This window comes from Fundulus heteroclitus, chromosome 8 (assembly GCF_011125445.2).
Source record: "Fundulus heteroclitus isolate FHET01 chromosome 8, MU-UCD_Fhet_4.1, whole genome shotgun sequence".
NCBI classification, from domain to species: Eukaryota; Metazoa; Chordata; class Actinopteri; order Cyprinodontiformes; family Fundulidae; genus Fundulus; species Fundulus heteroclitus.
Window position 1 is genome coordinate 2208621 of NC_046368.1, and position 23524 is coordinate 2232144.

Here is a 23524-nt window from a genome sequence, read left to right on the forward strand (position 1 = left end):
AAAATGCTGCAGTAAGAGTTCTGATGAAAATCAACAAGAGGGATCATATTTCTCCTGTTTTAGCTTCCCTTCATTGGCTTCCTGTTAAACCAACAATGCAGACGACTGTCCACTGTCGCTTCATGCATGCTCAGTATGAGGGATTGCTGCAAAGCCATCAACAATGCAGACGACTGTCCACTGTGGCTCTACGCTCTTTCAGGAGGAGTGAATGCTGCTTGGAGAGACTTGATGCAACCTGCTGGGTTTCCTTAGAGAGGAAACTTTCTCACCAACCTGGAGGATCTGATGGAGTCTGACTTTGGAAAGAAACTTGAGATGACGTGTTGGGGATTGGTGTTATATAAATAAAATTTAATTGAATTGACATAACTTGTGTGGTGTGTGATGATTAGAAGACCTACGAGGCAGCAGGAATGTGTTTGGAGACTCTCCATTTATAAGGCCTGACAATCAAAATATGTAAATGTTAGCACGTAGTGTGTGCTGCAGATCTCCAGCTCAATATATGTGAAAGAATCCTCCAAGTTAGCCTTTATCACATGCTGTGGTCATAACAATTAAGCAATTAGCACCATCAAGTGCAATAACAGTGTAATAACCACTGAAGTGCCAATCTTCAAAGGCTTATTGTTAATAAAGAGAAGGAAAATAAACATTTTAGACAATAGAAATTAAAGGAAACAGTGGATTGTAAAACTCACATCTTCCTAGAGGAAATGGAATAAATAGAGTTCAGCGGTTCTGGAGAACACTGGAGAAAAGAAGGAGAAAGCGGGTCATAGCTGGGGGACCAATTCCCCACCAAGCGACTCCAGGGAACACAGGAACAGTCAGGGATGAACAACCAGTAGCATTAAACAGCTAAAGTTTGTATAATTATACAAATATCAGCAAGGCTGGTTACAATGGGACCATTGTAACCATTTTTTAAATCATTTTTCAGCTTGAAAAATTATAAAACCCAGAAATTGTCACTGATCTGCAAGTCCTCATGTGTCGGGCACAAGAGGACATTTTCCCTGAGATGAATGTCTAAAATGGTTCTGTGATTAAACTAGTTTGGTTGGGAATGGGTCTGACACACAGCTCGGTGCTTTATGAAGCTAATATGAGGTGAAAAACTGATTATAACTGTGTCATGTTAGTAGGTGGATGTGTCCGGCTGCATGTGGACCTCAAATCTGAATTCCAGGCAGGAAAAGTGGGCAGACATGAGGATGACTGACTGAACATCTCGGTGTGGATCTCTGTCCATCCTTTTCTGGTTAAAATGATTTCAAGTCAGACATCCCGTTTCAGAGAAGATCTTTGTTCAACACTTTGGAGGCTAATACTACGTAACATCCGGTTCGACGGGTCCGTGAAGTGGGTGAAAGGTGAAAGACGCAGAGTCGCAGCAGAAACTGGATGTTTGCTGCCTTTCTCTGAGCTGGGATTCAACATGCTGCAGAACACTGGGTGAGTCGCTCCTCCCGTTCAGAACTGCATTGAGAAAGTGTCGGAAATAAGCCGCAGAGCAGCTGGTGCGGCCGCCGCGCTGCGGGGAGAGTTTGCCCAGGTTTATAGGGAACACGGCAGAAAATCTGCGGATTTCTGGAACCGAACGGTACCGGGCTCGGTTCTGGTTGTAAAACTGCGTTTGACTCCGGCCTGCGCCCTCTGCCCGCTGACCTTTGAGCAAAGCAGTTAAACCGTCCGCATTTTGAATGAAGTTCGGTTCCAGCTGTAGCTTCAGCTGCTTTCTGCTAGCTTCGTGTCTCACAGCTCTTCCGGTGTTTTGACGACATTTCCTGTTGATAGAACCAAGTTTTGAGGCGAAAATTATTAATTTGTCATGTTGGCTGTTTTGCATAATAAAAAGCGGAGATAACAAATTGAACAGTCAGACCGGAACAGCTCCTTCAAAATAAAAGCAGCCAGTGACGTTTTTCTGCTGGGAAATAGTACAAATGTTGAACTAATAACGATAAAATAGATAAATGAACCAAGATGTACACACTCGTACCAGATGTATATTTTTAAATACAGAAAATGAAAAGTTAAGGGATTTAAATGAACTAAACCTAAGCTTACATCACAACTAAAGGAGCTGTAAGTAATACTGACACCTTGTGGTTCAGATCGGTACAACAGTTTGTCAATCACAACAATCTAATCTGCTGTTTCTAAACGGTTTGCTGCTGCTGTGAGTTTCTACCTCCACAGGACGGGTCTATGATGATGTTCTGTTCTGGTTCTGGTCCAATTCTCTTCCTGGCCTCCATGTCTGCAGGCTGCTGCTCTTTAGCCAACATAAAATACCAAATGCTGCTCTATGCTGGGGACAATGGGAACTCTCATCTGATTGGCTCAGGAACCAGGAAGTAAACATGGGCTACACTCTGTAATCATTCTGGACCGTAGCTCTGGGTTTGAAAGGAGAGAAACTTGACTAAGCCATTGTTGATGGAGAGGACTGATTATAGGGAATGTTTCTAACATCCTGGGGAGAAATCAGAATTATTTAGATTGATTTTACGGTAAATATACTTAGAGCTCCTTTAAATTCCGCTTTTGTTTTAAGAACCTAAATTATTAATGATTTGTGGTGCTGCAGTAGCTGAATTAGTTTCAGCCTCCTGCTGTGAGTTGAAGGTTTCTCCTGCAGGGGGCGGTACTGAGGAGGAGTGGCCCACTCTGCATCAGCACCGATCCGTTTTATTATATTGCACACCCAGAAAGCACCCTGTTATGACTGGTTCCTGGTTCCCTGTCATCCATACCTCTATACCATCCTTGGGTTCCATTTTTCAGATATTTTGCTCTTCTCTTGGATTTTCTAGTTGGAGACCCAGTCCTGATCCGTTTGGACCACTCCTCATATAGACACCCTCTGCAGCTCAGATTAACCTCACAGTTCCTCGTTAAGATTCTTCATCAATTAGGAAACTGTGGACAGGTGATTGCACACCTTCCTCTGAAAGCCACCAGAGGGAGCTGCAGTTCGCACCATGATTTGGTAAAGACAGGGAGAGAGGTCGGTTCAGTGAGTTCTATTCACTGAGCTAGATTATACACGAGTGCTGATTTGCCCAAAAAACTGAAGTCACTGGCCGCCATCTTGCTCCTCCCTACTCTCACAGAATCCCACAGGATTTGGTTACAACAACAAGCAGTTTTCTGGCTGTGTGAAAACGTTTCACAGGTAATTCTACAGTCAGTGGATGTACTAACACTATCAACTACTAGGAAATTAGGTGCTGAGATATTTTACATGTTATTCATATATATATATATATATATATATATATATATATATATATATATATATATATATATATATATATATATATATAATATGAATAACGTAAAATATTTCAGCACATGACTTTCTCAGTACTTGATAGTTTTAGAACATAATATAAAAGTATATGGCATTTAACATTTTAAAAGTTTTAATCCCCCCCTGAACATGAGAAAATCCTCGTTATTCCATGCTGTAGCGCACATATTCCCTGGTTACTGGGGGGAAATAGGGAGTACCAATATGGCGGCTGGTGGCTTCAAAGCGACTCGTTCTAACAGCGACTATTAGCACTCCAGTGTAGAATAGAGATCAGTGGTTCTGTTGGTCAGAAAGCCAAACAGGAAGAAGCAGTTAAACCCTAAAGCAATTTAAAACTCCAGATTAGAGATTGTGTTACACTCTTTGTTCTTGGAGACATGCCCTGTGGTCTGATGGAGCTAAAACTGAGGTACTCAGACATAACGACCATCGTTAAACACCTGAGTGCTTCAGTAGGAGACACCTGGACTTCTTCATGTGGACGTTTCTTGAAGACGTGTCCTCATCCAGACACCTTCAGTCCTGAACATGGATGGAAGTAACGGGTTTAAAAGCTGGAGTCAGAACCGTCACTCTGTTGGGGTCGTTAACGGACCGTCCTCTGTTCGGATCGCTGCGGTTCCCTGCTGATCCAAACATGGCGGGGTCGCCTGACTTCTCCCTAACAACCGTCTCTCTGAACTGTCGTCGCTCAGGAAGCTCGCCGGCTGCACGCTCTTCATCACGGGAGCGAGCCGCGGCATCGGCAAAGCCATCGCCCTGAAAGCCGCTCGGGACGGGGCCAACATCGTGATCGCCGCCAAGACGGCCGACCCCCACCCCAAGCTTCCAGGAACCATCTTCACAGCTGCAGACGAAGGTGAGGCCAGAGGAGCTGGTCCAGCTCGGTCCAGAGCTAAAAGAACCACCGAGCTGGCCCCCCCCCCCCCCACCCCCCCAACACATCTGTTGATGTTTGTGACCTGCTGTGTGTCCAGTGGAGGCGGCGGGGGGGAAGGCGCTGCCCTGCGTGGTGGACATCCGCGATGAGCAGCAGATCGGAGCGGCCGTTCAGAAAGCTGTGGAAACATTTGGAGGTAAAAGACGTTCCTCTTCAAATCTGATTGGTTGGGCTGTTCTCGCTGTGACATCATCACAGAGCCTGTGTGTGATTGGCAGGCATCGACATCCTGGTGAACAACGCCAGCGCCATCAGCCTGACGGGGACCCTGGAGACGCCGATGAAGAAGGTGGACCTGATGCTGGGGATCAACCTGAGAGGAACGTACCTGACGTACGATACCTAGAACACCTGAGAACACCTGAGAGCACCTGAGAGCTCCGCCTTAATGTGCCGCGAGTAGGAAAAATAAAATAAGACTTCATGGCGACGCGTTCACACCACTGAGAAATAATTTATTATCAAGTTTATTTACAGTAAGTTTCATACTGCAGTTATAAACCCAGTGTACTTAAAAATCTATAAACATGGGAATAAAAATATAATAAAACAACAGATGGTTAAATATTTTTAGGCTTAATTAAAAAAGTTAAAGAAACATAAACGTAGTAATTAACAACTGCAGCTAACGAGCTGCTGTTAACGAGCTGCTGTTAACGAGCTGCTGTTAACGAGCTGCTGTTAACGAGCTGCCGTTAACGAGCTGCCGTTAATGAGCAGGCATTAATGAGCTGCAGCTAACAAGCTGCTGCTAACGAGCTGCTGCTAACGAGCTGCCGTTAACGAGCTGCTGCTAACGAGCTGCTGTTAACGAGCTGCCGTTAACAAGCTGGCATTAACGAGCTGCAGCTAACGAGCTGCAGCTAACGAGCTGCCGCTAACGAGCTGCCGCTAACGAGCTGCCGCTAACGAGCTGCCGCTAACGAGCTGCCGTTAATGACCGTAGGCCTGTCATGATAACAGATTTTTGTGGACGATAATTCCTCTTATCGCGATAAACCACAGTGTTGTCATTTGGAGACCCTTTTTTCAACTAATAATAACATAATATTATAATATTAGTATATCGTCTCGACGGCTTAACTCCTCCTACACTGAGGAAATGAGAAGGAAGTGGTGAGCAGACGCCGGTGCAGCGTACTGAAACCTTTTGTCATCCAGTCTCAGAGACAGGAAAGGGAAACACATTATCGGGCTCATTTCAATTAATTGTGTGATTAAAATTTGTTGTGCGATTAATTGATTTATTCATTATTGTGACTGCCATACTGTATATGCTAACGAGCTGCTGCTAACAACCTTAACGAGTTACTGTTAACGAGCCGCTGTTAACGGCTGCTTCTAAGAAGCTACCGTTAATGAGCCGCTGTTAACGAGCTGTCATTAACGAGCTGTCATTAACGAGCTGTCATTAACGAGCTGCTACTTCTCAGGTCGAAGCTGGTCATCCCTCACCTGCTGAAGAGCCGCAGCCCTCACATCCTGAACCTGTCGCCTCCGCTCAACCTCAATCCCGTTTGGTTCAAGAACCACACCGGTAACCGGAGAAACCCCTCTTCATGTAACCATGGAAACCTCCTCGCCATCAGTAAAATGTGATTTTGTGGTTTGGCAGCATATACCATGGCGAAGTATGGGATGTCCATGTGTGTCCTGGGCATGGCCGAAGAATTCAGAGGTCAAATCGCTGTCAACGCCCTGTGGCCTAAAACTGGTAGGTGGCTGAGAAGCTGGGAGGGTTAGGGTTAGCATTTAGCATCCTGACAGGCTCCGCCCCCTCCACCCGTACCCATCCCGACTGTTTGCTGTTACCGTAGCGATCCAGACGGCGGCCATGGACATGCTGGGAGGCGACGGCATTGGGAAGCAGTGCCGTAAAGCGGACATTATTGCAGACGCCGCCTATGCCATCCTGTCCAAAGCCAAGGACTACACGGGTCACTTCCTGGTGGACGAGGACATCCTCAGGGAGCACGGCATCAAAGACTTCGACCAGTATGCCATCCAACCAGGTGAGTGTAGCTACCTGAACACCAAGCTCGTTACTCTGACAGGTGGTACTGACGGAGGCTCTGATTGGTCCACAGGCCACCCCCTGCTGCCGGACTTCTTCCTGGATGAAGCACCGGAGTCGCTGGTCAAACAGATGGAGCAACACGGTGAGTACTACCGAGTACCACAAAGTACTACTACATGATACTACAGAGTACTACATGATACTACAGAGTACTACAGAGTACTACATGATACTACAGAGTACTACAGAGTACTACATGATACTACAGAGTACCACAAAGTACTACTACATGATACTACAGACTACTACAGAGTACCACAAAGTACTACTACATGATACTACAGAGTACTACATGATACTACCGAGTACTACAGAGTACTACATGATACTACAGAGTACCACAAAGTACTACTACATGATACTACAGAGTACTAAATGATACTACAGAGTACTACATGATACTACAGAGTACTACAGAGTACCACAAAGTACTACTACATGATACTACAGAGTACTACATGATACTACCGAGTACTACAGAGTACTACAAAGTACTACTACATGATACTACAGAGTACTACAGAGTACCACAAAGTACTACTACATGATACTACAGAGTACTACAGAGTACCACAAAGTACTACTACATGATACTACAGAGTACCACAAAGTACTACTACATGATACTACAGAGTACTACAAAGTACTACTACATGATACTACAGAGTACTACATGATACTACCGAGTACTACCGAGTACTATATGATACTACAGAGCAGTGCAGGGACCTTCCATATAATCTGTCATTTCTTGTTGCCAGGGGCAACACCAGCCTTTAAACCGCCATCTTCATCGTCGGACACGCCCCTTCCTGGTGGACCAATAGAAAGCACCTTTGACGTCATCAGAGGAGTCATCAGCGCAGACGTGGTCAAGTCCACACAGGGCATCTACCGCTTCGACCTCTCAGGTAACACACACGCCCATATATGGATGTCCATCAGCGGTGGGCTCCTTCCTCACGTCTGTATGCCCATATAAGGAGAACACGGCGGCGTTTGGTTTTTGGACCTGAAGAGTGGCGCCGGCAGCGCGGGGAAAGGCGAGCCCCCTGTCCAAGCCGACGTTGTCATGACGATGGACTCCAGTGACTTCACTAAGATGTTTGCAGGTGAGTGGATGACCGTTGTGGCCCCGCCGGACGAAGGCGCCCTGTGGTGTGGTTTCCATGGTAACACCAGCCTCATGTGACTTCAGGGAAGCTGAAGCCCACCATGGCCTTCATGTCCGGGAAGCTGCGGATCAAAGGGGACATGACGCTCGCCATCAAGCTGGAGAAGCTGATGGGCCGCATGAACAAGGCCAAGCTGTGAGGCCCAGGCTCCGCCCACCGCCTGCCAGGCTCCGCCCACCGCCGGCCAGGCTCCGCCCACCGCCCTGCCAGGCTCCGCCCCCTCTCTGTTTATTGCTGTCCATGTTGCCTTAACGATAAACTGACACCCTGGTATGAAACCGTGGAGGGGATGGTGCCGTCAGGAGCCGACCCGCCTGCTGGCTCGGTCAGAACCAGAACCAGAACCAGAACCAGGCTGCTGGATCTGGACCGGATCAGCTGCTTTTAACCAGGACCGCCTCACAGGAACTGATTTTCTAACTCGTTGACTAATACCAATTGTGTTGCCATGGTAACAGGAAATAAATGGATCTGATTGATAACGTGTTCGTTTAGTTTTTAAAGTCCAGTCAGCAAAACGAGAAGCTGTCTGGGAGTGGGGGGGGGGGGGGGGTTCACAGCAAATTACATCCAAACAATAAAATCTATACGTTACATGGAACATTAAAAGGCTTCTTTCTATGTAGAAAATGTTCTGGGAACGTTGGTCTCTGACCCGGTTGGGTCTAACCGGGCCGCTGCTCAGGTTCTGCTGCATTCTGGAGGGGAATCTGTTCTTCAGGTGACCAGGTGAGTCCACACCTGTGCAGACCTGCAGCTTCCACAGCGCTGCTCTCTGGCTCCCCCTACAGGAAGCCGCTCAAAGGTTCTGCTTGTTCTTATTTTCCATGAAGAAATGGGTCAGCGGTCCAAAACGGGAACACAGGACATCCACGCACTCTTAAATGATTTAAGTCAACATTTCTAGACTGTAGGACGAGGCTGGAGAACCCACACAAGCACCGGGGGAACATGCCAATTCTGTAGAACCCGGACCGGACCTTCTAGCTGCAGAGCAACGGAACCGACCCGTGAACCGCTGCTTTAAATGATCTGAAACTTTTTTCTCAACTTTTCTCTTTAAAACAACAAAAACAGAAGAACAAAAGTAAAAACTTCTGGAGAGACGGAAAGAAAAGGTTTCCTGGTGAAACACCTGAGTGTGACGTCAGAGGAGCGGCTCCTGATTAATGAACGTTCTTCATCTCATTTCAAACCTTTTTCCTGTCAGATCTAAACATGTTGGTAAAACCAGAAGAACCCGTCAGCAGCTGATAAAACCGAAATGAAGCCGTGGAACATTGTTTAATAGGATTTTAGCTTGTTGTGTGTGAAGTAGAGCAGAAATCAGTAAATGTGAGACGTTTACAGACACGGAGCATTTATCCAGAAGGTTCAATAACAGCATCTAAAGCAATCTAAGAATAACTCTAGAGGATATTTGCTGTTAATTTAGATTTAATTTAGATGTATTCATGATTTGTGGCCTTAGATTTAACCTTTTTAGCACTGAGACTTGTTCTTTCTGATGATTTTGTGATGCCTGCTGTTTTTATCTCCAGATAAAAGCTGAGCTCCGGTCAGCTGCTGATCTACTGCATCCAGTTCTATCTCAGGTAAAACTGTCAGGATCTGTGCCAGTTTAGCTCTGAGTTTAGCTTTATTTGGGGATTTTCTGCTCTTAGTTCACCATATTTTCTGTAAATAGGGTTTTATGTGACGTCCTGATCCGAGTCAGTCCAGTCGTACACCTGTACTCCTGTACCTGTACTCCTGTACCTGTACCTGTACACCTGTGCCCGGTTCTGCCGGAGGTTTTCCTTCCCGTTAATGGGGAGTTTTTCTTCCCACTGTCGCTTCATGCTTGCTCAGTATGAGGGATTGCAGCAAAGCCATGTACAATGCAGATGACTCTCCCTGTGGCTCTACGGTTCCCCAGGAGTGAATGCTGCTTGTCGGGACTTTGATGCAATCAACTGGTTTCCTTATATAGGACATTTTTGACCAATCTGTATAATCTGACCCAACCTGTATAATATGATTGAACTTGACTTTGTAAAGTGCCTTGAGATGACATGTTTGATGATTTGGCGCTATATAAATAAAATTGAATTGAATTGAATTATACCTGTACTCCTGTACCTGTAAACCTGTACACCTGTACCTGTAAACCTGTACACCTGTACCTGTAAACCTGTACACCTGTACTCCTGTACCTGTACACCTGTGCATGTATACCTGTACTTCTTTACCTGTACCTGTACACCTGTGCCTGTAAATCTGTACACCTGTACTCCTGTACCTGTACACCTGTGCATGTATACCTGTACTTCTTTACCTGTACCTGTACACCTGTACCTGTGCATATATACTTGTACACCTGTACTCCTGTACCTGTACCTTTAAACCTGTACCTGTACTCCTGTACCTGTACTCCTGTACACCTGTACCTGTACACCTGTACCTGTACTGGCGTTACAGAACCGTCAGCAGACCAGCTGACGACCTGTGACAGGTTTCTCTCTGAGCTCAGAAACACCTGGTGGCTCACGCCGCTGCACGTTTCTCTCCGGGCTTCCAGCATCACGGTTCTCCTGAGGTCCAGAAACGTTTCTCTGCTACCTGGAATATTTCAGGTAAAGACGAAGAACTGTGTGAGACAGGAACCAAAGACTCAGAGATGTAATCTTTCCATCAGTGACCTCAGAGACAACAGAGCCGCTGCTTTTATTGTTTCCTGCACCAACAGCTGATTATTTCATCTGCAGCGACTTTCTGCTCGCTGACCTGCAGCAGCCTGAATGAGAGGCGAGCTGCAGGTTCTGCTCTAACCCATGGAGGAGGAGGAGGAGATCCGGCCTCCACTATCCTCTGAATCACAGTCAGAGGACCATGAAGGGGCGGGGCGTTTGCGGCAGGTGTTGGGATGCTTGGCGAATCTCAGGAACTGGCTGTGGACGTTCTCATCATGGATGCAGAGCGCGCCGCCGTGGCGTTGGTACTGAGACACGGCCCGGTTCATGTCAGCGATGCAGGTCCAGTGTGTGTTCTGGTCCACAGCTACGCACCACTTGGAATGGTCCACTTTGGGCTTCCAGGTCAGGATATGAGCGCCGGTGGCGTCTTCCACGGTGACGTCTTCCACGTTGGTGACCTTGTAGCCCTTGGTGGGGCAGTAGGAGTCTGAGCGTCCCCGCTGGCACCCCCACGTCTGGACGTACACGTCGCTCATGATGCCGGAGGCGATGCTCACGTACAGATCTCCCTCTGCAAGAAGAGAGACGTCACCAGGGACAGAGACACGTCTACCACAGGACGGCCGTCCCTGAGGACCAGGGAGGGGACAGAGGTGCCGGACGGCGGCCATGTTGGCTCCAGCGGCGGCACAGAGGAGCGCATAAATGAAGCGCCTCATTTAAGACTGAATATTTTAAAATTCACTGATCCGTCCAACACAGCAGGAACAAGTTTTCTCAGCTACACTTAATTTAAATGCATTGTTAAAAAAACTTCCAGATTTTAAAGTACTTTGAAGCACATACTCCAGTACTTTAACTCTAGGAATAATTAATTTCTAGCAACGAGCCGCTGCTGATTTCATCACAGCAACATGACTTCCTGCCAGACGACAAAACTCACTGCTGACTGAATATTTTCTGCTTTTAAACAGAATCATTGCAAAAATATTTGAAAGTACTGTTAAACCTTTAGGTCTGATTTTATTTAAGACATTAATGGCATCTTTTTCTTACACATTTTCATTGATCATTAATAAGAAAACTGACTCAGCTGTTTTATTTAACTGGGATTAAATTATCTACACCTTCATTTAAACTTACCTGTCTGCTCAGGAAGCCTCGGCCTAAACCAGGAAGTTACTCTGATCTGACCCAGAGTTTGAACTCCTTTATTTCAGGACATAGCTATAATGAACTTTTATTTACGATATTAAACACCCAGGAAGCTCACCATCTTCCTCCTCTGAGGTTTTTTTAGCAAAGGATTTAAATGCTTTGTTTCCTCTTGATGTCAGTGAAGCAACATTCACGACGCTACTGGCAGGCGGAGCTTCTTCGGTCCATTTCACAACTTGCTGGAGCTCCTGATGAAAGTTTTCTGGAACGTAATGTTCGAATGGAAAAGCTCTGATGTTCTGCAGATGTCTTCCTGAAAGCAGGGAACACCACAGGTTAGCATTGTTCCTCTTAGCGGCTCGTATTCCTGCAGGAGCTTCAGCTCAGACCTATTTCCCGGAACTGGTCGTAGTTAAAGGTCACACAGATGAAGGTCTGAGCGTTTTTATTTCCACTGTGGGGCCAGAAGTGGTTCTGGTCTCTTCTGAAGGGGAACTGCGGGGTGCTGTGAGAGAGCCAGAGCCCGGTACCGGTTCTGTCGGCCATCAGAACTCCTGCAGGACAGAGCAAAGACAGAAGGCTTGGATCATCTCCACTCTGCTGGTGAGGAGAATCGGCTCCTGTTCGCTGACCTTCTGCTGCAGCTGTGTGTGAACTCAGCTGCAGAGTGGAGAGACATCAGCAATGCCCTGAGCGCAGCAGCTATTGCTGCCCAGGTGGGAAGGAGCAGGTGTTCTCCGTACCTTTACTGTGGCCGAAGCGCTTGTTGTCTGCATTGCTTCCTGGAGGCTGGTCGCTGTAGCTGATGAATCCAAAGCTTTCCTCCTGCAAAGTCAAACCTTTACTAGTCAAAGTTTACAGTTTACAGTGAAACTCTCCAGCAGTGGCACAAACATAGAAACAAAGCTGTCATTGATCATTTCAGCACATTTAAAATCATTTTTTCACTCATGTTTGTCAAGAGTTGAGGCTTTTGCTCTGGATTTAGAAACCCGTCCATCCCTGTGGGGTCAAAGGGCATGTGGCGGTGCATGGGCAGGAGGCGGGGCCTCGCTGACTGACCATCAGTGCCGTAAAGCGAGATGTTTCTGATGTCCTGGCTGGATTCAGAGGAGGGAAACCTGGCGTCAGAAAGTCAAACCTGGTTTTCCTTCATTCTGGTGATTTTAGTCTTAACGTCTGCTGGCAGGCTGAGTTAATCCTGCTGCCTTCAGCCGTTGCTCCACTGATCAGAAACCAGTTTGTTTCCTGATGTGTGTTTTAATCAACCGGCTCCTATTATTTTATCAAGCCTGAACACTTATTAACTTTATAATTATACATGTGGGCATTGTTACTGTTTGGTTGTGTTATTGAAAACTGCTGTTCTGAGGCTGACAGAAAGGCCTGTAATAGACCATCTCTGGTGGTGAGGGGATCAGAGGAATTGCTGATGGAGAAGCAAAGGTGTTGTCAGTAAAGTCTGCTGTTACATTTTCCACTGTGGTACTAGAGGGCGCTGTTGCACTGATTCCTCCAGAACAAACGCAGCGCACCTCAAGGCCACAGGCTCAGTCTCACCGCCCTAAAAGGAAAAAACTACACTACTCATGAGGCTAGTGACTGTTAAGGGAGAGAACTTTCTTTAATAAATGTTTTATAGTGAATAGGTAGTTTGGTATCAGTTATTCCTCATTAATGTTTTTCTACTACTACTACTACTACTACTAATACTACTAGCACCACTACTACTACTACTAGTAGCGACTGTGGCTTGATGGGTTGAGCTTAGGGCTTGACGATATAGAAAAAAAGCTTATCGATAAAAAAAAATGCACATTGATCGATATCTGCTCCCCTAGGGGATGGGTTAAAAGCAGAGAACAAATTTCGTTGTAATTTATGTTTCAATGACTATAAAGATATTATTATTATTATTATTATTATTATTATTATCACTACTACTACTACTACTAGCACCACTACTACTACTACTAGTAGCAACTGTGGCTTGATGGGTTGAGCTTAGGGCTTGACGATATAGAAAAAAAGCTTATCGATAAAAAAAATGCATATTGATCGATATCTGCTCCCCTAGGGGATGGGTTAAAAGCAGAGAACAAATTTTGTTGTAATGTATGTTTCAATGACAATAAATATATTATTATTATTATTATTATTATTATTATTATTACTATTATTATCACTACTACTACTACTACTACTGCTACTAGCACTACTACTACTACCAGAGGGTGTCGGGGGTTCAGATGTCTGGAGGGGCAGCTCAGTGGGCGGAGCTTCCTCTCTTCCCCAGTGACATCAGCCATGAGAAGTGTGACATAGGTTGTTGTAAGGCTCAGGTATGGGGGGAGTTACACTCCACACATCCCATACCTGATTAGACTAACATTAACTTTTAGCAATAGATTCCACAAATTAAACAAACCGTAGCATTGCATAGATGAAAACATGCAGAACGGCTGGTGTTATAGATGGGGATGGGGGGGGGTAGAGTGCTATCAAAGATGACACCCAGCCTCCTGACCTGAGGTGAGGGGAGCCGTCACCCGAGAGAGAAACTATCAGCTCTGGATATAGTCCAGCGTTGAAGTAACAAATGCATGGACTAGTTTTTCAGCATCACTCCTGGACAGAATGTTTCTAATTTTGGCGATATTCCTGAGGTGAAAAAAGGAAACTCTGGAAACCTGTTTAATATGGGATTTAAATGACATGTCTTGGTAAAAAATAACACCAAGATTTTTAACTTTATTACCAGAGGCCAAGTTAATGCCATCCAGATTAAGTGATTGATTAAGAAGTTTATTTTTTGAGGACTCTGGCCCAAAGATTACAACTTCTGTCTTGTCAGAATTAAATGCAGGAAATTTAAAGTCATCCAGCTTTTGATGTCATCAAGACATGACTGCAGTCGAAGTAACTGATTGGATTCATCAGGATTTATGGATAAATATAGCTGAGTATCATCAGCATAACAGTGGAAATTAATCCCATGCTGTCTGATAATTTTGCCAATCGGAAGCATATATATAGTAAATAGAATTGGTCCAAGGACTGAACCCTGTGGTACTCCACAAGTGACCCTAGAGTTTGAGGAAGATTTATTATTAACATGAACAAACTGGAATCTGTCTGACAGATAAGATTTAAACCAGCCTAATGCTTTTCCCTTAATCCCTACAGTATGTTCAAGTCTTTGTAGGAGAATATTGTGATCAACTGTATCAAACGCAGCACTGAGATCTAACAGGACAAGTATAGACACAAGTCCATTATCTGAGGCCATGAGAATATCATTGGTGACCTTCACCAGAGCTGCTTCAGTGCTATGATGAGCTCTGAAGCCTGACTGAAACTCCTCAAGTAGGTCATTACTTTGTAAATGTTCACATAGTTGATTAGCAACTACTTTCTCAAGAATTTTAGATAAGAAAAGAAGATTAGATATAGGTCTGTAATTTACTAACTCATCTTGATCAAGAGATGGTTTCTTAAGTAAAGGTTTAATAACAGCTACTTTAAAAACCTGTGGTACATATCCATTTACCAAGGATAGATTAATCATGTCTAAAATAGGACCACTGATCAGAGGGAATACCTCCTCAAACAACTTGGTTGGGATTGGGTCTAACATACAGGTAGAAGGTTTAGATGAAGCTAAAATTTTAGATAGCTCAGAAAGCTCTACTGCTTTTAAACAGTTCAGACACTGCGCAGGTTCTAAGGATTCCTCCAATGCTGCCTCACTTACTGAGGACGAGGTAATCATGTTTGGGAGGATGCCAATTATTTTATTTTTAATGGAATCAATTTTATTTATGAAGAATCCCATAAAATCATTACTGCTAAGAGCTAAGGGAATGGATGGATCAACAGAGCTGTGGCTCTGGGTAAGTTTGGCAACTGTACTGAAGAGAAATCTAGGATTATTTTTATTCTCCTCAATTAATGATGAAAAATATGCTGCTCTAACTCTGCGAAGGGTCTAAACGAGTCAAAGGGTGTTAATGATACCAATTCAGGATAATCTGTGGAGAAGGGTGGAGAAAGAAATGGTGTGGAGTGAATGCTGCTTGGAAAGACTTGATGCAACCTGCTGGGTTTCCTTAGAGAGGAAACTTTCTCACCAACCTGGAGGATCTGATGGAAGCTGACTTTGGAAAGAACCTTGATGATGACGTGTGTTAATTGGAGCTATAGAGATAAGATTGAATTGAATTATCAAAGGTGAAATTCAGGTCCAGAAGAATGAGAATAGAAAGTAGGCCAGGATCAGCTGCCATCAGGAGGTTGTTGGTGAAAACCTGGTTCTGGACTGTGGGACGAAGCCGGAGCCCAGAACCCCTGCAAACACTGTGGAAAAGCTCTGTGACAGGTTCTCACCATGTTCCTGATTGGTCTGAAGAGAGGTCGAAGCGTTTGTCCAAGAACACCTAGAGGGCTGTTGATGTTGTTGAACTGTTTCTTTCCGTTTGAATCGATGTAAATATACTCCGAGCCAGAGAGGGAGTCCATTCTGGGCACCTTGTATAAAATGTACCTGAAGAAGCAGAACAAATGTGACACAGAGAGATGTTTCATGAAACATGCATCTGGTTAAAGTCATGATGTCCCGGATTTTCTGAATTCATGCATCGGTCTCAGATTGAGGAGGCATCTCCTGGAGATTAACGCTGAGCAGCTAGCTAGTTTAGCACCAGGCTAATTATCAGGCTGCTGAGACTCAGCAGCTTTCTGAGCCCAGTCTGATACAGTTAATCCATGGTTTCCTTCAGCATTCTGCTTTTTATAAAATAAATGATAATCAATCAATCAATCAATCAATCAATCAATAATTTGGCCACAAATTGCATTTTGTTCTGATTTGTTCTTGACGAGGACTTCTTACCAGTCTACTTCATGATCTGTGTCGTTTTTGCAGGTCACAGAACCGTGACAGCTGGAGCAGAGAAGACCCAACAGCAGGAAGAAGCTCCACATCCTTCTCTGAAACACAGAAGAAACATCTGCAGGACATTCTCCTCATTTCCTTCAGACAGATCCAACTTCTTGACAGGTTTGGGTTTGAAAATGTACAAAGATAATCAGGTTGATCAGTTCTTTCTCCAACCATCTCCAACGTCTGATCTGCAGCTTTATCTACTGTGTTCCTCAGACCTTCTGATTTCCTCACTTCTTTTCATTTTATGCTGAAGCAGAAGCAAAATAAGGATTTTATTTTTCTTGTAATTGTTTCAAAAGGCATCAGTTCTCCAGGCCTTCAATAGAACGTTGTGGACTTTGGCTACAGTTTCATCCCTACGTGATGTTTCCTTCTGATTGGGACCATCTGCCGCCTCCATGACCTCTGACCCCATCCAAATATTAGCTGTTCATCAGGGCAGAAGCAGCGGTGCTCCTGCCAGGTTCTCCGTACTAGGCGTGTTGCTCTGATGTATCAAAGATGCTTCAGTAAACCTGAGGAACAACGTTTGTTGAGGATTTCTCCTCAAACTTCAAGATCTAGTTGCTCTATACTCAAAAAAGGAACCAGGGCAGCTTTCCTCTTTATGTTAACATTTTACGTCCAGTTAACATAATGATAGTTTTTTTTGGGCTAGTAAACATTAAATGGACTGAATTTATCTGGAGCGTTTCTGGTCCTGCTGACCAATCAGAGCACTTCACACTGGAGTCAGTTTCATACACCCATCAGTAGGTAGCTTGGGGCTAAGTGCCTTGCCCAGGGGTACAACCACATGAGGCAGGAGGAAGCTGGAAGTGAACCTTCCAGTGGAAGGCAGTGTGTGAATAACTGTGGCGTAAAACGCTTTGGGTCGTTAGACTCGTTAAAACGCTAAAGAAGTTCAAACCATTTACCACTGAGCCACAGTCCGCCTGTAATTATCTGATTTTAACCCAATAAAAACCTTTTTATGCGTTAAGCAGTGGTGGCTGCCCTGGTTGTTGTTGTTCAGGTTAGAGTCCATCAGTCTTCACACATTTGTCTGCTCCTTCCAGCTGTCCTGCAGCAAAGCAACAGCGTACAGCCTGCTGAGAGCCATCAACATTATTTAACACCTTCTCAGATAAAACCTTAAATCACCTCCAGTCAGAAATGTTCCAGAACTCCTCGGTGCGTCCGTCTCCTCTCCGATCCTGAAACTGTCCTCCTGTCTCCGTGTCCCTGACCCAGTTGGGATCTCTGGGCTCAGAGTCACGTCCACAGAAAGACAAACAAAGCTCAGCTGTCCTCTGTCAATGTGTCACCGCCTGTCAGCAACGCTGGCTGCTTCCTTATCGACAAGACTTTAAGGTCCCAGAAACCAAGCAGAGTGGGGTTCTGCCAGGTTCTGCCAGGTTCTGCCAGGTCCTGCCGGGTTCTGCCAGGTTCTGCCGGGTTCTGCCAGGTTCTGCCAGGTTCTGCCAGGTCCTGCCAGGTCCTGCCAGGTTCTGCCAGGTCCTGCCGGGTTCTGCCAGGTCCTGCCAGGTTCTGCCAGGTTCTGTGTATCTGTGAGGACCAAGGTGCAGACAGTCTGGCTGGTTAGAGGTCAGACAGAACCGAGGCAGGAACCGTCTGTGGAGGGTTCTGCCTCTGACCCACAGGAGGACAACATGGCTGAAGTTTCCATGGAAACAGAGGAGACAAGGTTGTCCTCAGGGTTCTGCGTCACCGTGTGGACCCAACAGGGACTGTAGAGACAGAGACTGAAACATCTGACAACATCTGGCATGCTGCACTGACAGCCTAGGCCAGGAGTCACTGATTAAAAATCAGCGGGGTCTGAAAAAGGAAAATCAACAACCAGTAAAGGTGCGGAGACATTTTTAATTAGAATCCATTACTTTAATCAGCATTTAACAGTGAAATAAAATGCAGGTGTTTATGCATCAACCTCATACATTGACTTTTTAAATAAAATGATATAAAAAAAGAATGTTTCTCTATTTTTAAATCTAAAGTGCTTTTTGAAATAGAGAACAACAATCTTTCACAGTTTGGTATATAGACAATTTCCAGACTTTCACATCTTTTATGAAACACCTGAAGTGACCGTTTTTTTTTTACCTTTCTTTTTTATGGCTTAATGAGAGAAATTGACTTTTGGCTGCTCTGCAATTAACCTTAACCTGAGTATGAATGGTGACAAAGCCATTCTCAAGCACATGATAAGGTGCTCATTCGTACTGTGCCTTTAAATCAGACATTTTTTATCCGTACGTACGGCTGAAGCAAGCGGATATTTTTGGGAAAATGAGCTTTGCTTCATTTCACAAGTGAATTAATTGCCGCTAAATGTTGCTGCTTTTGATGAGAACGACTGTCTGGGAACAAATGAGACAGAAAGGTTTTTTTTTGCTTCCACCTGGCAAGACCAACAGGTACGCGTCAGTCCATTCTTCCTTAAAGACCTGTTGTTGTGTCTACTTTCTTCATTTTTGAGCGCACCATTTCACTTTTCTTTCACCACGCTTCTTCCAGCAGTGCGCTCTTTCTCTGCTCTCCTTTACTCTTCGTCTTTCCTTCTTTCCCAACGCTTGACTTGCCACAGGTTTGCCCTCTGTGTCTAAAAGAGCAGCAACCCTGAGTGACACAGCTCTTTGGCTAGTTTGCATCTCGTGCAGCCTGGTGCCGGACACTTTACCGTATTAACAGGCAAAGATGAAATTTAGACACTGCCGTTGGACAACATGCAGTAATTTAGAAATATTTTAAATCAGGTTGGTTCCGGATCCGGACCCCGGTCCGCTAGTCCGTGACCTCTGGTCTAGACTGTAGATTTTAGAATGCTGATGATGCAGAAGAAGGAAGTTCTGGTGTTTCTCTGCAGGTCTGGGTCTGATCGGGTCTCCAGCACCAGAAACACTCCTGAACCTCAGACTTCTGAGTCGGGCTGCAACATGTCAGCAGGTTGGAGGTTGGACTGCACCAGTGGATCAGTGTTTCTAATCAATCATTGATCCAACCTGAGTTCTGGCTGCACCAGAACCACTCACGACAGTGGAGATAAAAATGGATCTTATTCAACCCACTACCTCCCCTCACCCAGGACCGGTCCCCCCCCCCATCAAGGACCTCTACAGGAACCAGCCAATTGGGCTGAACAACAGCCTGATGGTACCACTGAGCTTCACCTTGGCTTTTGGACTCTTTAAAGCAGATCTCTGAAGGAAACCAAGGACACGCTGAACCTACTCAGGTTAGCATGTGAGTTTTGGTTCCTGAAGGCACCAGAAGCTCCTTTTCCATCCATTTTATCATGTCTGCACGGGTCCACCCTGCTAGGTCCTGGTTGTGTTTGCATTGACCCGGTAATGGCTGCAGAAGGGCCTTAAGAACCAGTAAATCTTTGTTGTACGGTAAACCTGTCTCTGACTGGCATGGAGTCAAGCTGCTGTTTCACTTTGATGCATCCAGCATGAAACCTGCTGCATTCTTCTCTACAACACAGCAGCCATCATGCTGGCAGCCTGCTGGCTCCCCACCAGCCAAGACAGGCAGCAATAGCACCTTCATGGTGTCACTGACCCTGATGTAGACATGACCCTCATCTCAGCGCTGCGTGTCCCGTAACATCATCAGGGACCCCCCCCCCCCCCCCCCCCACCATAGACTGTTCTCCCTGCTGCCCTCTGGGAAGAGGTTCCACAGCATCTGCTGCAGGTCCACCAGGTTCTGCAGCAGCTTTTCCCTGCTGCCATCAGACTGTTGAACTGCTGAAGTATAAAATGGACTCTGTACCACATTTGTATATTACACGGTTTTAATAATACTCTCCTGGATACCGTGAATAGCACACTGTCTATTTCCCCTGCATTGTTTACATTGTTTACATAAATCGCTGCTGCACCTTTATCCTGAAATTTACTGCAATTTACTGTGATTTTTCAAGCTGTATGCAAACGAAATTTCGTTCTGTACGCACTCTGTGCATACAAAATGACAATAAAGTTGTCTAAGTCTAAAGTTTCTCTCTAAAGTCTAGAAAATAAACAAAATGCAGGAATATGACACCGACACACAGTTATTCAATTCAATTTGATTTCTATAGCACCAATCCCCAACATGTCATCTTCAAGGTTCTTTCCAAAGTCAGCCTCCATCAGATCCTCCAGGTTGGTGAGAAAGTTTCCTCTCTAAGGAAACCCAGCAGGTTGCATCAAGTCTCTCCAAGCAGCATTCACTCCTCCTGAAAGAGCGTAGAGCCACAGTGGACAGTCGTCTGCATTGTTGATGGCTTTGCAGCAATCCCTCATACTGAGCATGCATGAAGCCACAGTGGGAAGAAAAACTACAGAGGTAGCTCAGGGTAACATGAGCCACTCTGACTAGAAGCTTTGTCACAAAGGAAAGTTTTAAGATTAGTCTTAAAAGTAGACGGGGTGTCTGCCTCACGGACCAAAACTGGGAGTTGGTTCCACAGGAGAGGAGCCTGATAGCTAAAGGATCTGCCTCCCATTCTACTTTTAGAGACTCTATCAATGAGTAAAAACATGAAATTAAACTGGACAGATCCTGATGCAAAAACAACAAAACACTGCTGCTTAGAAAACACAACAATACAGAACAATTATTAAGAATTATGTTTTAGTCCAGCTTGTCTTCACCTGCTCCTCCTTTTCCTCTGAAACATTTTATTTTCTCAGGTTCTGTTTCTGTTCAGCACTTTGAATTGTCTTGTTACTGAAATGTGCCACAGATAAACCTGCCTTGCTTCGGATCAGAACCAGAACTCTTGTGAAGTCATGCAGGTCTGAAACTGAAAGGTCCATTCCTGTCCATGTTTGCTGCATCAGTGAAAGGTTACATTTCTAAAAGTATTCAGCCCCTCAAACGCTCACAACGTGTCATTTAGATGTTTTTAATTCTATCTAATGTCTTGGATCTGCATGAAGCAGCATATGCTAATGTCTCCTTTGCTATGAAGCGTCTAAAAGGTTCTGGTGCAACCCTTTAGCTTCAAAACGGCGGATCCTGGGATGCATCATTAGGATAAAAGCTTTACAGCACACATGACTGACTGCCTTTCATCCACTTTCATTTCAAACAAAGGTTTAACATTAGCTCTGTAAATAATAACAGAAAATTTCTGTTTCTCTTTAGCTGTTTGACTCGTCTGATTGGGTCAGTTCCCTTTGTCTCCTTCAGACAGTTTCTGAGGAACCATTAGCGTGATCCCTGAGCCGGACCTATCACATTCTTTCACAATCAGGTTTTGTTGATCTTGGTCTGGATGCAATTTTCTCTCTCACACCACAGCTGCATTTGAAATATTTTAAAATCCAATCCAATACAATTAAATTAAATTAAATATGCAATTGAGTAATTTTGAAGATAGCTAAAAACGTGAATGTATATTAGATTAGACCAGGTTGTTGAGAAAATGTTCTGTTATGGGGCAACTGTTGTCCTGGACTCTCTTCTGGACCCTTGAGCAGCACCGTTTCCTGTATATGGACCAAATGTCGGGTTCTAATGATGCTGAACACCCTGTGACTGTCAGCCTGTCCTTCTTAGTGCTGGAACCAAACCAGGTGATCCAGTTGATCACAATATTCTCCTACAAAGACTTGAGCATACTGTAGGGATTAAGGGGAAAGCATTAGGCTGGTTTAAATCTGATCTGTCAGACAGATTCCAGTTTGTTCATGTTAATAATAAATCTTCCTCAAACTCTAGGGTCACCTGTGGAGTACCACAGGGTTCAGTCCTTGGACCAATTCTATTTACTATATATATGCTTCCGATTGGCAAAATTATCAGACAGCATGGGATTAATTTCCACTGTTATGCTGATGACACTCAGCTATATTTATCCATAAATCCTGATGAATCCAATCAGTTACTTCGACTGCAGTCATGTCTTGATGACATCAAAAGCTGGATGACTTTAAATTTCCTGCATCTAAATTCTGACAAGACAGAAGTTGTAATCTTTGGGCCAGAGTCCTCAAAAAATAAACTTCTTAATCAATCCCTTAATCTGGATGGCATTAACTTGGCCTCTGGTAATAAAGTTAAAAATCTTGGTGTTGTTTTCGACCAAGACATGTCATTTAAATCCCATATTAAACAGGTTTCCAGAGTTTCCTTTTTTCACCTCAGGAATATCGCCAAAATTAGAAACATTCTGTCCAGGAGTGATGCTGAAAAACTGGTCCATGCATTTGTTACTTCAAGGCTGGACTATTGTAATTCTTTACTATCAGGAAGTCCACAAAATGCAGTTCAAAGCCTTCAGCTGATCCAAAATGCTGCAGCAAGAGTTCTGATGAAAATCAACCAGAGGGATCATATTTCTCCAATTTTAGCTTCCCTTCATTGGCTTCCTGTTAAATCAAGAATAGAATTTAAAATTCTCCTTCTAACGTATAAAGCCCTTAATAATCAAGCTCCATCATATTGAGGTGGAGTCAAGTTTACAATTTAAATTAAGCATTTTATCTCTTGGTTAAAACAGTTTATTTTATTTTATTTTTGGGATGGATGATGGATTATGAAGCGTTCTCAGCTAGTTTTTATTGTTGCTGGTTCTGGTAGGTCCAGTTGGACCGCTGTATAAAACTGTAGATCAATAAATCATGTGTCTGCTTTCTCTGACTGCATCTATGGCAGGATGTTACTGCACTCATGTCTTTGGTCTCTGGGAGGTTTTAGGTGGTTCTGCTGGTTCTGTCTCACCTGCTGCAGAACAATCTGCTCTAATCATTTTATCTTCATAATGAAACTTAATGTTTTAGACACAGCTGGATCTCATCAACTCGTCTCCATTAAGCAGAAGCTCCACATGCAGCAACTCTGCAGTACAGAAACTGATCTGGTTCCCTTCATGCACAGCTGACTGGGCCGGGCCAGTGGTTCTGGACGGATTCTGTTGTTTCTGCAGCCAGAGGCTGTAAACATTGACGGTTCAACATGCTGATGGCGTGCCTGTGAGCAGGAATGTTGGCTCCCATCCTAGGAACCCGCCTGATGCTCTTCTTTCTTTTTCTATTCATGCTTGCTTCCAGCGAAGTTCCAGCAGAGCCACGTTGGCTTGGGTCCAAAGGAACCTGCAGGTGGTTCTGAGGCAGAGATGCTGCAGAATAGAGCTCTCACAGAACCGTTCTGCAGGTTCCTCAGCAGAACGTTCCATAAAGATGGATCTGAAACCCAGGCTGCTAGCTGAGGCCTGCAGAGGTGGAGAT

The 23524-nt window shown here is 44.7% G+C and overlaps 2 protein-coding genes across 4 annotated transcripts; one reads left to right on the top strand and one right to left on the bottom strand.

Moving 5' to 3' along the window:
- The first annotated feature begins 1315 nt into the window (after positions 1 to 1315).
- Positions 1316 to 8002, top strand: hsdl2 (hydroxysteroid dehydrogenase like 2). Its single transcript, XM_012862240.3, has 11 exons — positions 1316 to 1461; positions 4024 to 4187; positions 4306 to 4404; positions 4487 to 4601; positions 5702 to 5805; positions 5884 to 5982; positions 6086 to 6280; positions 6356 to 6427; positions 7107 to 7256; positions 7329 to 7457; positions 7544 to 8002. The coding sequence occupies exons 1-11, from the start codon at positions 1445 to 1447 to the stop codon at positions 7657 to 7659; spliced, it is 1260 nt and encodes a 419-aa protein (XP_012717694.1). The 5' UTR covers positions 1316 to 1444; the 3' UTR covers positions 7660 to 8002.
- A 2180-nt stretch (positions 8003 to 10182) lies between these two features.
- On the bottom strand, positions 10183 to 17553 carry LOC110368535 (deoxyribonuclease-2-beta). 3 transcript variants are annotated; one of them, XM_036139899.1, is made up of 8 exons: positions 17442 to 17553; positions 17266 to 17361; positions 16245 to 16342; positions 15740 to 15896; positions 12097 to 12178; positions 11743 to 11907; positions 11469 to 11666; positions 10183 to 10766 (listed from the first exon to the last, which is right to left on the bottom strand). In XM_036139899.1, the coding sequence occupies exons 2-8, from the start codon at positions 17323 to 17325 to the stop codon at positions 10327 to 10329; spliced, it is 1200 nt and encodes a 399-aa protein (XP_035995792.1). In that variant the 5' UTR covers positions 17326 to 17361; positions 17442 to 17553; the 3' UTR covers positions 10183 to 10326. The 3 variants fall into 3 exon arrangements, with proteins under 3 accessions (XP_035995792.1, XP_035995793.1, XP_035995794.1); XM_036139900.1 differs by having other exon boundaries at positions 17266 to 17356; positions 17442 to 17545; XM_036139901.1 differs by lacking the exon at positions 17266 to 17361 and having other exon boundaries at positions 17442 to 17550.
- Between the last annotated feature and the right edge of the window lie 5971 nt (positions 17554 to 23524).

Excerpts from the sequence above, each read along its gene's own strand:
- hsdl2 (XM_012862240.3), top strand. Across the intron at positions 4,602-5,701 it reads CTGAGAGGAACGTACCTGAC|GTCGAAGCTGGTCATCCCTC; the intron begins GTACGATACCTA and ends GCTACTTCTCAG. Across the intron at positions 7,257-7,328 it reads CTACCGCTTCGACCTCTCAG|GAGAACACGGCGGCGTTTGG; the intron begins GTAACACACACG and ends TGCCCATATAAG.
- LOC110368535 (XM_036139899.1), bottom strand. The coding sequence starts at position 17,325 with ATGGACTCTAACCTGAACAACAACAACCAGGGCAGCCACCACTGCTTA. Across the intron at positions 16,343-17,265 it reads ACTGCTTAACGCATAAAAAG|AGAAGGATGTGGAGCTTCTT; the intron begins GTTTTTATTGGG and ends TCTGTGTTTCAG. Across the intron at positions 11,667-11,742 it reads CGACCAGTTCCGGGAAATAG|GAAGACATCTGCAGAACATC; the intron begins GTCTGAGCTGAA and ends CCCTGCTTTCAG.